The 14,346-nt window shown below is 46.0% G+C and overlaps 1 protein-coding gene across 2 annotated transcripts in view; it reads right to left on the bottom strand.

The window, feature by feature from the left end:
- The window catches only part of RNF149 (ring finger protein 149), a 24,773-nt gene extending 10,427 nt beyond the window's left edge, over nt 1-14,346 (bottom strand). Inside the window, exons 1-3 of one of the 2 annotated variants that reach the window (XM_067704129.1) lie at nt 13,729-14,346; nt 3,994-4,244; nt 1,620-1,688 (exon numbers count right to left, since the gene is read on the bottom strand). In XM_067704129.1, coding sequence (XP_067560230.1) covers nt 1,620-1,688; nt 3,994-4,244; nt 13,729-14,185 — 777 coding nt within the window. In that variant the 5' untranslated portion in view covers nt 14,186-14,346. The remainder of the gene's footprint in view (nt 1-1,619; nt 1,689-3,993; nt 4,245-13,728) is intronic. The other variant, XM_067704128.1, reaches the window with a different exon arrangement.

Below are 14,346 nucleotides of genomic sequence, written 5' to 3'. Positions count from 1 at the left end.
AGGTCACGTGTTAACAAGCAAGCAGTAAAAACTGATTTTACATGTAGATACTGCTATCAAAGACTGTATTAAAATTAACTTTGTAACAGCACTTACAATTATATGTTGCAACTACACATTATCACCTTTTTTTACATGCAAGGATGATGAAATAATTATTTCCCTAACGGTTTACAAGCTTACACATTACTGTGATCAAGTTCACAAGAAAAGAAAAATTAGAAAATACAGTCTCCAGAACTGGACAAAATGTAGATTTAAGAAAAAACACAGTATTTTTCTGTACAAGTTTAAAATGTAAAATTGTCAGAAAATCCACCTGTGTACCTCATGGACCATTTATGAATCCCTTTTTTTTTAACCATTATTGCTGACAACTTTCAAAAAACAGTCCATAGAAGCCTATTTTCAAAAATGTTCTGTACACGAAGAGGATATCAATTAATTTATGTTCTCAAAGACTCCATGCAGTAAATTAGACACATATAAATCTATGTCTTCTCATATTTAAGGACAGATTTCCTGCCACAGAGAGTAGAAAACACATTTCAAGAGGAACATAAAACTCCATGCTTGTCACGGAACTGCCAGCCGAATGCACAGTTTGTCCCAGGCATTTGCTGGACTCTCTCCCCAGGGACCCTCGTGATTTGTAAATGAGATGTTAATCTTCCCATGAGATGGGAATTTCTTTCTTTCTTTTTTTTTTTGTTTTTTTACACTTCTCCTGTTTAATACATCTACATGGAAAGAAAGCACGACCTTGCGCCAACTATGAAAATTCACTGTTATTATAACGTAAGGCATTCAGGCAAGAATGAAGCAGACAGTACAATTCCAAGAGTAGAATATGTTACATATTCCACATGAACCATTAATATCAGATTCCAAAGTTTTAAAGTCAAAGGTCTATAGGTTTAATGAGTGTTATTCTGAAGCTTCAATCCTTTAAGTAGGTCAGAGGAGGAGATGTGGACCCAAATGCACTTACAGGGGAGTGGAGACTGGGGGATCGGCATGGACTAGATCTCAACAACTCAGGGAGATAAAACGAAAGTGGAAACAGTGGAACCAACGCAGAGCTATCTATGTCAACACAGCCATCAACATTTCCCAGCACAGTAAACGGACCATTAGGAGAATAACTATTCCTGCGTTAGCAACTGTTTTCCTTTAAGGAATCTATCCTCTAAGAACCTGAGGTTCCGAGATTTCGTTAGGATTTGTCCTATTCCAAAATGCTTCTGAACTCTGGTACGATTTTGGCCTTTTAAAAGTCTCAGGTTGGCCATGTGAAACGTTTCTTTTTTAAAAAGTTTTAAAAATATCTTTTCTCCCCTTCTCCACAAATCCCTGTGTTTTCTCCCTGTAACTAAAGGAGTCTCAGAGAGAATGGACAGAGAGTGTGAGATTTAATGGAGACGGATTTAAGCTTCAGGGCCTCCGGTAGAGACCAGAGCTTCTTCAGAGTTACCTGTGTCTGACCGACAGGTGGAGGATGGACGTGTGGGCACTGTCCAGCCAATGTGGCCACCTGAGCATCTGACACGTAGCCAGTGGGACTGAGGAACTGAGTTTTCAGTTTAATTCAAACAAACAAAAAACTATGAAAATATTACCTTTTCTCCATGCTTTACAGTATGAAGAGGAAGCTGCCCAATAAGTTTCTTTGTTTCTTTTCTATGGCTCTTAAGGGAGGAAAAACATTCTTATTATTGAAAAATTTAAGTCACTATTTAAAAAATTCATATATTATAATATAAGCAGATGTGGAAAAATTTCATTTAAAAAGCAAAGTTAGATGACTACAATGAAACTAATTTTAAGAAATTACCACTGAAGGGCTTCCCTGGTGGCGCAGTGCTTAAGAATCCGCCTGCCAATGCAGGGGACACGGGTTCGAGGCCTGGTCCTGGAACACCCCACATACCCTGGAGCAACTAAGCCCGTGCACCACAACTACTGAGCCTGCGCTCTAGAGCCCGCGCGCCTAGAGACCATGCTCTGCAATAAGAGAAGCCACCGCAATGAGAAGCCTGCACACCACAACCAAGAGTAGCCGCCACTCGCCACAACTAGAGAAAGTCCACGCGCAGCAGCAAAGACCCAATGCAGCCAAAAATAAATAAATAAATTTAAAAAGAAGAAATTACCACTGAAGTCCTAATGTACACAACAGCCACAGGTTAACTTAAGAGCTGTTTTGTTGCTAAAGAATACTTCTTTTCAACGCCATGTCTGAAGAAGAAACCTTTTTTTTTTTAACATCTTTATTGGAGTGTAATTGCTTTACAATGGTGTGTTAGTTTCTGCTTTATAACAAAGTGAATCATCTATACATATACATATATCCCCGTATCTCCTCCCTCTTGTGTCTCCCTCCCTCCCACCCTCCCTATCCCACCCCTCTAGGTGGTCACAAAGCACTGAGCTGATCTCCCTGTGCTATGCGGCTGCTTCCCACTAGCTACCTATTTTACATTTGGTAGTGTATATATGTCCATGCCACTCTCTCACTTCGTCCCAGCTTACCCTTCCCTCTCCCCGTGTCCTCAAGTCCATTCCCTATGTCTGCATCTTTATTCCTTTCCTGCCCCTAGGTTCTTCAAAACCATTTATTTTAAGATTCCATATATTTGTGTTAGCATACGGCATTTGTTTTTCTCTTTCTGACTTACTTCACTCTGTATGACAGACTCTAGGTCCATCCACCTCACTACAAATAACTCAATTTCGTTTCTTTTTATGGCTGAGTAATATTCCATTGTATATATTTGCCACGTCTTCTTTATCCATTCATCTGTCGACGGACACTGAGGTTGCTTCCATGTCCTGGCTATTGTAAATAGAGCTGCAATGAACATTGTGGTACATGACTCTTTCTGAATTATGGTTTTCTCAGGGTATGTGCCCAGTAGTGGGATTGCTGGGTCGTATGGCAGTTCTATTTTTAGTTTTTTAAGGAACCTCCATACTGTTCTCCATAGTGGCTGTATCAGTTTACATTCCCACCAACAGTGCAAGAGGCGTCCCTTTTAGAAGAAACCAGTCTTATGTTTAATTACTGGTGAGAACGTCATCAGCTGAGGAAGGGGCTCCATACACTCATCTGCTAACGTCCCTAAAAGGGCAGAGGCTTCCTAGTCGGAGGTGGAAGATGACCCAGAAATGACCATCTACTGCCTGCAGAGCCAGGAAGGGGGCGGTTCTCAAGACAACAGGTGAGTGGGGAACCCAGAGGGCCCTTGTCTCCCCGGTTACTGAACCAGTCTCTGCAGATAAATGGCTCTGAACGTGGCTCCACCATGGAGACAGGGAAGCCCGTTCTCTTTCGAAACACAGAACCAGGTCCCCCCCACCTCATGCCTTGCTTTTTTGTCATCCTTTACATCTGGGAAGGATAGAGGGTCTCTGCAGGAGTGAAACATGACCCAATTTCCCACAGAACAGAAAGTTTAATATATTCTAATTTAAAACTTATTTCAACCCCCCCCACCCGGGCTTCCCTGGTGTGGTGGCGCAGTGGTTAAGAATCCGCCTGCCAATGCAGGGGACACGGGTTCAAGCCCTGGTCCGGGAAGATCCCACATGCCGTGGAGAAACTAAGCCTGTGCACCACAACTACTGAGCCTGCACTCTAGAGCCCGCAAACCACAACTACTGAGCCCGCCCGCCACAACTACTGAAGCCCGCGCACCTAGTGCCCGTGCTCCTTCAACAAGAGACGCCACCGCAATAAGAAGCCCGCGCACCACAACAAAGAGTAGCCCCCGCTTGCCGCAACTAGAGAAAGCCTGCGCGCAGCAACGAAAACCCAACGCAGCCAAAAATAAATAAAAATAAAATAAATTTATATTTAAAAAAACCCCATATTAATACTTAAATATTGTGAGTGATAATGAAATTAAGAATATTGTCCAATAATTTCAAGCAATATATATAGGAAATATTTACAAACTATCTTTTAAAAAGCAAAGTTAAAGAGACAATTACCTGACTTCCAAACTGTGAGCCAGTGTATAGGAAGCGCTGTATATAGTAAAATATTAGCCAGGCTAATGAGATAATCATCATGGTGATGAAGGCGATGGCCACAAACACCACGGACTGACCGCTGATGAACTCCTGTACGTGCCGGGTGCCGAGCCCTATGGTCATTGTGACCGGAATGTCTTTCTGCACCAGATCCACAATTTCTCTTCCTTTGGGGTAGCTAACCATAATGACTACTATACTTCCTGTTCCTGCAGGAAAGAACAAAGGAACAAATATGAAGAACACAAAATAAAGACACAGAGAAAGTATGGCTCCATGCACATACCACCAAAACTGTGATAAAATGGATAACTTTCTAGGAAAACCCAAGTTACCAACATTGGTCTCCAAGGAGAAAACACTGATTGCATAAGAAATAGAATAAATCACTAAGAACTACCCCCTAGAAAGCAAGAGCCGTCCCCACTCCCCCCCCCCCCCGCCGTTCAGTTTCACAGGTGAGTTCTACCCCTAAACCCTTAAAGAGCAAGTAACATTAATGACATTTAAAGTGCTCCACAGCAGATTGAAAAAAGTAAAAAGAAGCCTTAAAATTATTTCTAAGGTAACAGAACCAAGCATGGTAGCAAAAAACCAACATAAGAACCACACAGACCAATTTCAACTTGTGACTATTAATACGAATGCCTAAGCACACCCACTAACTCAGGCAGGCAGTCGGAGAAGTTCCACTGTGCTCGATATTATTTCATCTTGTTCTGAGGACACCAGCAGACATAAGACAAAAAAATAAGAGAAATAAAAAAGGGATAAAATGGCCAATTTTACATGAATCTATAAATTAATTTTTAAAATTATCAATGGGATTTTAAAAACCTTAAAAATTCTGCTTCTAAAGCTCATTTAGGGGAAAAATAATAAAGAACAATCAGGAAAACTTTGTAAACAGTAAAACCTGGACTAGCCTTTGTTGTCAAAGTAATTAGAACAGTGTGGTAGTAGCATATGAAGACAACCAGAATGGTGCAGAATAAGAAGCCCAGAAACTAGACCCAAATACATAAAAGAATTCAGTAAACGATAAAAGTGGAATTTCAAATCAATGGGGTAAAATGGATTATTTTTTAAAAAAACAGTGTGGGTGCCACTGAGTATCACCTGAGACTAAAAAGCTGCATCCCTTCTTTGCAACTTAAGCCAAAATAAATTCTAACCAAATCCAAGATTTAAATATATAAAAAAGAGAAAACATAAAAGAGCCAGAAGAAACATGGGAATTAAAAAATAAGTAATATTGGGGCTTCCCTGGTGGCCCAGTGGTTGAGAGTCAGCCTGCCGACGCAGGGGACAAGGGTTCGTGCCCCGGTCTGGGAGGATCCCACATGCGGAGCGGCTAGGCCCGTGAGCCACGGCCGCTGAGCCTGCGCGTCCGGAGCCTGTGCTCCGCAACGGGAGAGGCCACAACAGTGAGAGGCCCGTGTACCGCAAAAAAAAAAAAAAAAAAAGTAATATTGAAGGAAAACCTTTCCAAGTGTGAAAAAATCACCTCGAAACTTCTTTAAAAAAAAGATTTGAGCAACTAACCAATTATATAAAAACAAAAATTTTCTGCACTGGCTAAAAGAGAGGAAAATTAAGGACTCAAGATCAAAAGAGCAACTGGTCAATGGGGAAAAAAATACATGGAACGTAACAAAGACTAAAAGCTAATTTCCTATAAGAAAAAGAGCAACAGAAAGAAAATTAAGTCAGTTTGCAGAAAACACAAATGAGTTTTAAAAAAAAACAGCATCTTTAGTGACATATAATTCACATGCCATAAAATTCATTCTTTTAAATAAGTGTACAATCAATGGTTTTTAGTATATTCACAAAGGCTGCGCAACATCACCACTACCTAATTCCATAACATTTTCATCACCTCCAAAAGGAATCCAGTACATATTAGCGATCACTCCCCCCAGAAAGGATTTAAACATATGAAAAGTCATGGTACAAATGAAAACACACCTAAAAGACTGGCAAACATCAAAAAGTCTGATACGCCATATCAGCAAGAGCAAGTATAATAAACGGGCACTCTTCCTGGGGGAGTGAATTATTGCAACCTGGTGTGGAGAGCAACAGCTACTAAAAGTTTTTAAATGCACATGTTTCCCTGACCCGGCAATTCCAGATCCAAGAAACTAATTCCAAAGGTATACTTATGTATGTACACAGGAGATATCCATAAAGATATTTATTGCCAGTGTTTTTTCTAAAATTTTGCTATCACAGCCTAAATGTACATCAATGGGACTTCCCTGGTGGTGCAGTGGTTAAGAACCCATCTGCCAATGCAGGGGACACGGGTTCAAGCTCTGGTCCAGGAAGATCCCACATGCCGCGGAGCAACTAAGCCCGTGCGCCACAACTACTGAGCCTGCGCTCTAGAGCCCGCGAGCCTAGAGCCCGTGCTCCGCAACAAGAGAAGCCACTGCAATGAGAAACCGTGCACTGCAACGAAGAGTAGCCCCCGCTCGCCGCAACTAGAGAAAGGCTGCTCGCAGCAACGAAGACCCAATGCAGCCAAAAATAAATAAATTTATTTATTAAAAAAATAAAAATATAAATGTCCATCAGTAATAGTTATGTAACTTACAGTACGTGTACACAGTCTGAGGCAGCAGCTCTGTTAATAGTGACGGCAGTCAAGACACAAGAGGAAAAAAGCCGCACGTAAAACTGTGTGGACAAGAGGTGTACGTGGCGATATCAGTACAGATCCCCCTGAAGGCTACCCCAGAGACTGGGGACCCTGACTGCCTCCGGGCGGGGGGAGAGCTGGACACAGGAAAAATTCTCTATCAGGTGTACATATTACCTATTCAAAAACTAACTTACAAAGTACATTTAAAGACTGTTCTCTGGCATTACAGTGAAACCACATTCTCACACTATTTTATTATAGAGAGAAATTTAATCTGTAGCAAATCCGCCCTGGGCCGTGGGGATTTAGTTACTGAAAACCCAGAAGGGCACCCTTCTCAGGTGGCTGCTGTCTGGAGGCCGATCCTATGACCCAGCCCTAAAAGTGCTCCTTGGCAAGCAACCCAGTTGTCTGAGCACTCACACAATCTACTACATCATCACTGGGGAGACTGAATAAGGAGCAAGGCATTTCCTGCGTTCAGGCAACTAAACATCTCCTAGCTGAGAAAGACAAATACAGAAACAATTAGGATACTTATACCACTTATGGTTATGTGGTGCTTTATAAGCTGAAAGCCCTTTTCATAAATTAAGAAAAGTTTCCTTTCGTGGAAAATTTCAAGCACATGCTAAAGTAGAAAGGAGAGTATAATGAACCCCAGGTACCTGTCTCTCTTTTATACAGAAAACAAAATGTTGCTATGCTACAGTTACAGTTACAGTTTCTGGTACTGATGATAGAATGACCTTTGTGTGTTAACGGGGAAAACCAACTCTGAAGCACTTTCACTCTGTCTCACACTTGAGGCAGAAAGAGTCGAGTAATCATTTTACAGACGAGGGCTAAATACACTACCATGTGTAAAATAGCTAGCTCGTGGGAACCTGCTGTATGGCACAGGGGGCTCAGCTCGGTGCTCTGTGATGACCTAGGTGGGTGGGATGGGGGGAGGGAGGTCCAAGAGGGAGGGGTATATGTATACACATAGCTGATTCACTTCATCGTACAGCAGAAACTAACACAACACTGTTAAGCAATTATACTCCAATTAAAAAAAAAAAAAAAGAGTTGCTCAATGTCACACACCACCTGGAAAAGCCAGTTCCAGGGCTTGAAGCCCCAGCTCCTACGTGTGCCTCTGCCCTGCCTCCTCATTCAGGGGGACTCAGGCTCCAGGGCCAGCCAGGCTCACATCTCCCTCGGACAACCACTGCCTGCGTGCTCTGAAAGTATTTGTTCAGCTGTAAAATGGGGATGAGAATTTTTCTATTTGGGGCTGTCGCTTATCTAACGAGAACGTGGAATAACAGAAAACTGCGGAAATGAACTGATCATTTTGTCTGGGGTGGGAGGGAACTTTTTCACGGGGAAGTCAGTGCATCTTGATGGACTGGAAAAGTTCCCCAAGCAAAAGAAGGGAGATTTCTGGGCTGTGAAACCATCATATAAGAGCATATTTGGAATGGTGACTGGCCCAGTTCGGTTAGTGACTAAATACACATAAATGTATCCTGCTTATCTCATTACCCCAGTGGCTCATGTATAAGCTGGCACGTAGTAACTATTTAATAAATATCTGTTGTCTAAATGAGTGAGAGATGGGGGATGAGCTGAGAACACCCGAAACCTCAAGGCAGGGGCTGCAGACAAGCAGTGATTATCAGGACAGCTGGGACGGAAAACACCTCCAGTATCAATCTGAAATTTTTCACCTAGGAAACTTAGTTAAGTTACAAGAAATTGAAAAAAAAAATACTGAGTGCTAAATTTTGCTACAGTCTAATTACAGCAGCAAGATTGCTTCTGGGAACTACTTTAGATTTAAAATCTCGGAATGAAGACTTCTTCGATCCCGTGACTGGCTCTTCTGGGGCACGTGTGGGATGAACTGGAGGCCGGGCAGTTGAGTAAACATGCACTAGCTCAGGGTCACTGGGCGCACAACCCCAAGGGGTGCCGAGCGCAGGCCCCGCGTCTGGCCCTGCCCTCCCCTCCGGATGTACCGGGGGCCAGTCCTAGAGAGCCCTAGTGGCACGAGAGCGCAAGTCACGGCTGATTGCCAAAGCAAACGTTTTGCCTGTGCCTTCTCCAGACACAGACGCGCAGAGTCTTGGGACAAGGGGAGAAAAAGCCCTTTGAATGTGTCTCTTCCCCAGGCCTCAGTGCTACCAATCACACTAGACCGAAAAAGGTCACCCTGTGCAATGCCCGCCCTTCCCCAAAAGAACCCACAGGCCTCGCCGCTAAGCTCCTTGAAGGCAGTCCGTTGGATTTCTGTCTTACACATCGGCGTCGCGCAAGGTCTCAAACAGAGCACACCGCCATAAACCTACTTGAGAAATAACAGTTCCCCTTACCACCTTGTCGAAAACGAACAAAACATGTAAAAAGAAAACCTGTTTTGGTCAATGGCTTCAACATTCTGGAGGGTCACCTTTGAGTCTAGTGTACCATTCCTCCTCCCTAGGAAACTATCTAAAGTAGATTTCAACACTCTCTTGAAGGAGATGGGAACTGCTAAAATATTTAAAGTAGTGGCTTAGATTTCTGTTCTAGATGCAGGCAGCGAGAAATACATTTTAAATCTCCTAGAGAATCCCATGACCTTTCAGGTTTTCTTTTTTCCAATAACTTAACTTCCATATTCTCTCCATCCCTCCCGCCCCCCCTCCCCAAACCTGGAGAATTCCTGGTCAAATCTTTTAAGATGCAGCAATGCCTCTGAAGTACACACCTCTTTCTACCCTCCTGCTAGAATGTCTTCCTGGGCCCCGCCCCCTCACTAGACAAGGACTACAGTTCTTATTTATTAGTTTTTGCGCTCAGCATCACACAGTGATGGCCCAACAGAAGGGTTTCTGTACAAATGAGTCAACCTGAAAAACTGGTTTATCTTCCGGTATTATCCTTGAACTGACCCAATAAGGAGAATTATCAGAGACTCCCTCTGCAGGGGAAACAGTACACCAAATATGAACGGAAACGTCTCCAAAATGGGAAGCCGTCATGCGAACAGAAGTGTCTTTCTGGTGGGCTGAGTTTTGTTTCGCACAACCCGGCTTGCTCAAGGATATTCTGCGTTTGCTGAGTACAGCACTCAACAATCTTCCTGCGATCTCCTTGCAGCTTTCCAGACACCTCACTTCGTCGCCTCAGGCCTGCAGTCCTTTCCGAGGCCACTCCCTTCACCCAGAAGGTTCCACAGCCCCGCTCCACCCCGCGTACCAGACACACACTCAGATGCCTTCATCAGCTTAAGCTGTGCTTCAGCACTCCATCTGGCTGGGAACTGTCTGAGTTAATCCCACCTGCTAGGAGGCTGGGAGGTACCATCTCTTCCTAGGGCACCGAAACACATTCTACTCTCAAATCTAAACGTCTAGGTCATTTGCGACAGGGCAGCATTCAAGATCATCGGGCTTCATTCACTCATAAGAGACTATTCACCGTGCTCTGCAAACACAAAACGCACATCTTTCCTGAGGTAAGGATTTCGCATCACCTGTGTCATCTCCCTCCACCCCAACTCCGGCCCCTTCCCCAAACACACCTCTAAGCCCTGCCGGTACTTGGCACTCAGTAAACTGCTGACAGAACTAAAGGGTCAGTCTAAACAGCCACTCAAGATGTCAGCTAAAGGAGCAGCCTGCTGTTAACTAACAGTCACCACATCGAGGCCGACCCTCTCCAAAAGCTTTCATTTCAATGGTCTGACTTACATCAATTTTTACTTTTCTTGGTCAAACTGACTTCTAATCATCTTTGCACTATCTCTGCATCGGATGCCCTTCCCTTATGCTTTCTAAGTACCTGTGCATGTAATTCTGTCGAGGTCCAAACCACATTGCCTGGAAAGGTCTGTTTATCGCTCCCACTAGGCTGCGAACTCCTCAAAGTCCCGGCACACGTCTTAGGCGTTTCTACCCCCAAGCAGGCACCATACTTGGCCCAGACCGGCCGCTGTATATCCATCTGCCAAAGTAAAGGGAAACAACCTTGGGCATTAGGGTAACGGTCCTTACAGATGTCCTGATAGAATATTATCTTAAAGTCACGATTTATTTTAGAACCACAATAAAATACTGATTTAAATCCAAAATATCTTGTACTGGATTCTAGTAGTCAAGCAACAGGTCTAAGAAAAACTGGTGAAATTCTGAGACTTGGGAGGAGACTATCATGCTTGGAGTTTACAGGCAGCCACCTCGACCTATTCTGTGGAGCCCCGGCACAGAACCGCTGATCAGTGCTTTACACTGGCCCTGTCCACACTCTGACAAAACACGAGAAAGCAAAGTCTGAGCTGCCGTCAACGTTCTGTGTAACGTTTCAAATTCTAGTCCATCAAAGCTGTCTCCTCTTCTGACTTAATTCCACTCACTCCATTCTTAATTCTAGTCCATTCTCAAAACGCCATGAAACAGCTGTACCCTTGTCCCCAGTGGGGCCACCTTCTGAGAATGAGGGTCATGCCTTTCCATTTCTAGTGACCACTACAGTATAGGCCCTCACACTTCTACCTGGACTAGACACTGGTCTAAGTGGATTCCCTGTTTCCAGCGTCTCCTCTGTGTAACCCATTGGTCACACTACACCAAATTCACCTCCTTTTAAGTCAGTGGTTCAAAACATTGGATGCTACTGTCATCCCCTCTGCCCCCGGACATCTGGCAATATCTGGAGACATTTTTGGTTGTCGCAACTGGAATCTCGTGAGTAGAGGCCAGGAAAGGCCCCTGCAACAAAGAAAGATCTGGCCATAGATCACCGTGTCACCATGGGTCAGGCATTTAAATTCTTTGGTCATCGGTTTCCTCATCTGTAAAACGGGGTTAAAGTACCCACCTCGAAGGGCTGTCGGGAGGAAGAAGCGGAGAATACCGACTCTGCACTGGGAACTTTCATACATTAAAAAAAAAAATTCCTAATGCTGTTACTTTTGTCTTTTTTCTCAAACAGAATTATTCTCACAGTAAAAAGGCTAGAATAGACACTGATGATGGCAACAGAAGCTCACAGGAAGAAGATGTAAAATAAATACCAATTCGGTGTTTTCTGGGCCTGGAGAGATTATATGTCAATAATGAGTGGAAGCTCTTTCCCAGGGCATTGTGGGCCTGGGTGTTTTCTGGGCCTGGAGAGATTATATGTCAATAATGTAAGCAAGCAAGGTTACTGAACCATGGTTAGAACAAGTGTAATTAGCCTGGAAGGACGTGAATGTCACTACCAAAAAATGCAGTAAACAGATTTAGAAAACCATAGGCTGATGGGCCTGCCATGGAAAAGAAAAAGTCCCCATTACGGTATCACTCAGAAGGGACTGCAAGGCCCCAGCACCAGAGAACCCTCACACACTGCCCTCTTTTCTTTGGCAGGTGCCTGTCCACAGGATGCATCTGGAACGCTGTGTGAACTCTGACAGAACTTCTCACGAGAGGTTGGTAGAGACGTGACTTGGGTACGGTGACAACTGGAATAATTGCACCAAAGGTGGTACATCGCCCAGTGCCACCACGGGGACATCTGCTCCCGTTTCCTCCCCAAACCCACTTCCTCTCTGTTGCAACGGAGGAATTTCCCCTCTCTTATCTGAGGACAACCCCTCCACGAGTATCCTGGACCCAGCCGCTGTCCTTCTCAAAAACCTGACTCTTTCTGTTACCTCTTCTCCAACCTACACCTCTACCAGATCACTCCATCCAACTTCAATATGCCTGGCTGCCATCCAGCCCACCCTTCCCTGCCCTATGGGTTTCCACCCACTTTTTAGCACCTCCCCAGCCCTGGCCGTCAACATCTTGAAAGCGTGGTTCTAACAGTCTCACTTCCTCACGTCTCAACAGAATTCTGTTCCCTCGTTCTGCTAAAGTAGGCCAAATGCAAAGTCACTCTCCTGTCCTCATTGTACAGGTATTCTGAACTTGCATTCAAGAAGCCAAAACAGAACAAAAACCAAAAGCACGGGAAAAAGGATGTCTGACTTGCAGCAGCAGCAGAAACTCTCTAAAGAGATTTTAATCCCAGTAAGTTCAGAATAAGTCGTGTTCTTCGAAGGCCTTCCGACTCTGCTGTGTATTGGTAGACTATCACTTGGAATTCAGTCCTAAGGATGATAACCTTGCAAAATGCACCTTTTAAACTTTCATGACTGCTTGACGATGCAACCCGTTGCCCCAGAGAACAGTGTGTGGGAAGGGTCACCCGGCAAAGAGTAAAATTTCTTTTTTTTTGGCCAAGCCATGTGTCTTGTGGGATCCTGGTTTCCTGACTAGGGATCGAACCCGTGCCCTCTACAGCGGAAGGGCAGAGTCTTAACCACTGGACCACGAGGGAAGTCCCAAGAGCAGGACTTAACCACTGGACCACGAGGGAAGTCCCAAGAGCAAGATCTTTTCCTGCATGATCACAACTTTAAAATTTTCAACTAAACTCAAGTGTCAAGCGATCTGATTGGCAGTTGAGCCACTATTATAACCTTCTATTTAGCAAGTGAGAAAACATACCCCAACTTAAGGCCAGGTTTTCTGACTCAGTTGAATCCAGACTGTCCCACTCAAAAGTTCAGAATATTGACATGTTTTATGAAAGTGAAGACACCAGAGTGTCACCAAGCCACCACCTTACATGGTGAAGGGAGAGCCAGACCCTGGAATGCCCTGGGAAAGAGCTTCCACTCCTGCGCCACCTGACTTTGGGGAACGCCGAATGGCAAGGATCCATGATTAGGAATCATGAGACTTTCCGCCGGCGAGAACCACAATCCTCCTCCTGCGGGTTTTAATTTCTTCCGTTCTCCCCATCACCCTCCTGCACAGCGCAACTCCCTCCACTTGGAGACGATCTAATCTTGTCCTTAGGCTCGCCTCCCTCCTAAGAGCCCCCGGGGATCACACCGAGCCAACCTAGCGCTTCCCTCGTAGTTCCCTTCGGCCAGAGCCCATCGCCGCCGCCCCTCGCGGTCCCGCCGGAGGACCGGGCGGTCGGCCGGGACCGCGGCGCACGGACGCCCCGCCAGTCCCCGCGCCCCGGCGGCTCACCCGCGTGGGACATAGGCGCGGTGAGGTTCCCGTGGCGCTCCTCGTTGTACAGGACCACGGCCGAGGCGTTCCGCCGAGCCGCCGCCAACACCTTGTCCTTGAAGGTGCAGCCCCCGCGCGCCACCAGCGCGACCCAGGGCGCGGCTCCCCGGCCGCCGGGCACGAGGAAGCGCGTGCGGGGCGCGCAGCCCTCGGGGTCGCGGTCCTCGGCGCGCGGGACGCCCACCAGGCCCCGCGCGCCCTCCTTGGGTGAGCTCTCGCCGAAGCGGCCGCTCTCCGAGACGCTCCGCACGCTCCGGTTGGTCTGCGGGTCCACGTACTCGGTGCTCACCACGGCCGAGTACCACTCGAGCGCCCGGCCCCGGGCCCCGGGCGCACACAGGGCCAGCGCTAGCAGCGCCAGCGCGCCGCGGGCCCCGCTGCGGGCCTCGGGCCGCCGCCGCCGCCGCCACGCCATGGCCCCGCCGCCGGGCTGACCGGGAGAGGGCCGGGCGGGAGCCGAAGGGCGCTGGCGTGCCAGGCCGCCGAAAAGCGCAGAGATAATCGACACCAGCTGCCGAGCCCGGGAAGACCCAGTCCCGGTGGCGGGAGGGGTCGCGGCGCACGCGCACCTGAAGG

The sequence above is a fragment of the Pseudorca crassidens genome, chromosome 14 (genome assembly GCF_039906515.1).
Source record: "Pseudorca crassidens isolate mPseCra1 chromosome 14, mPseCra1.hap1, whole genome shotgun sequence".
In the NCBI taxonomy this organism is placed as follows: Eukaryota; Metazoa; Chordata; class Mammalia; order Artiodactyla; family Delphinidae; genus Pseudorca; species Pseudorca crassidens.
The sequence above is the reverse complement of the archived record's forward strand: the minus strand, read 5'-3'. Positions and strand labels throughout refer to the sequence as shown.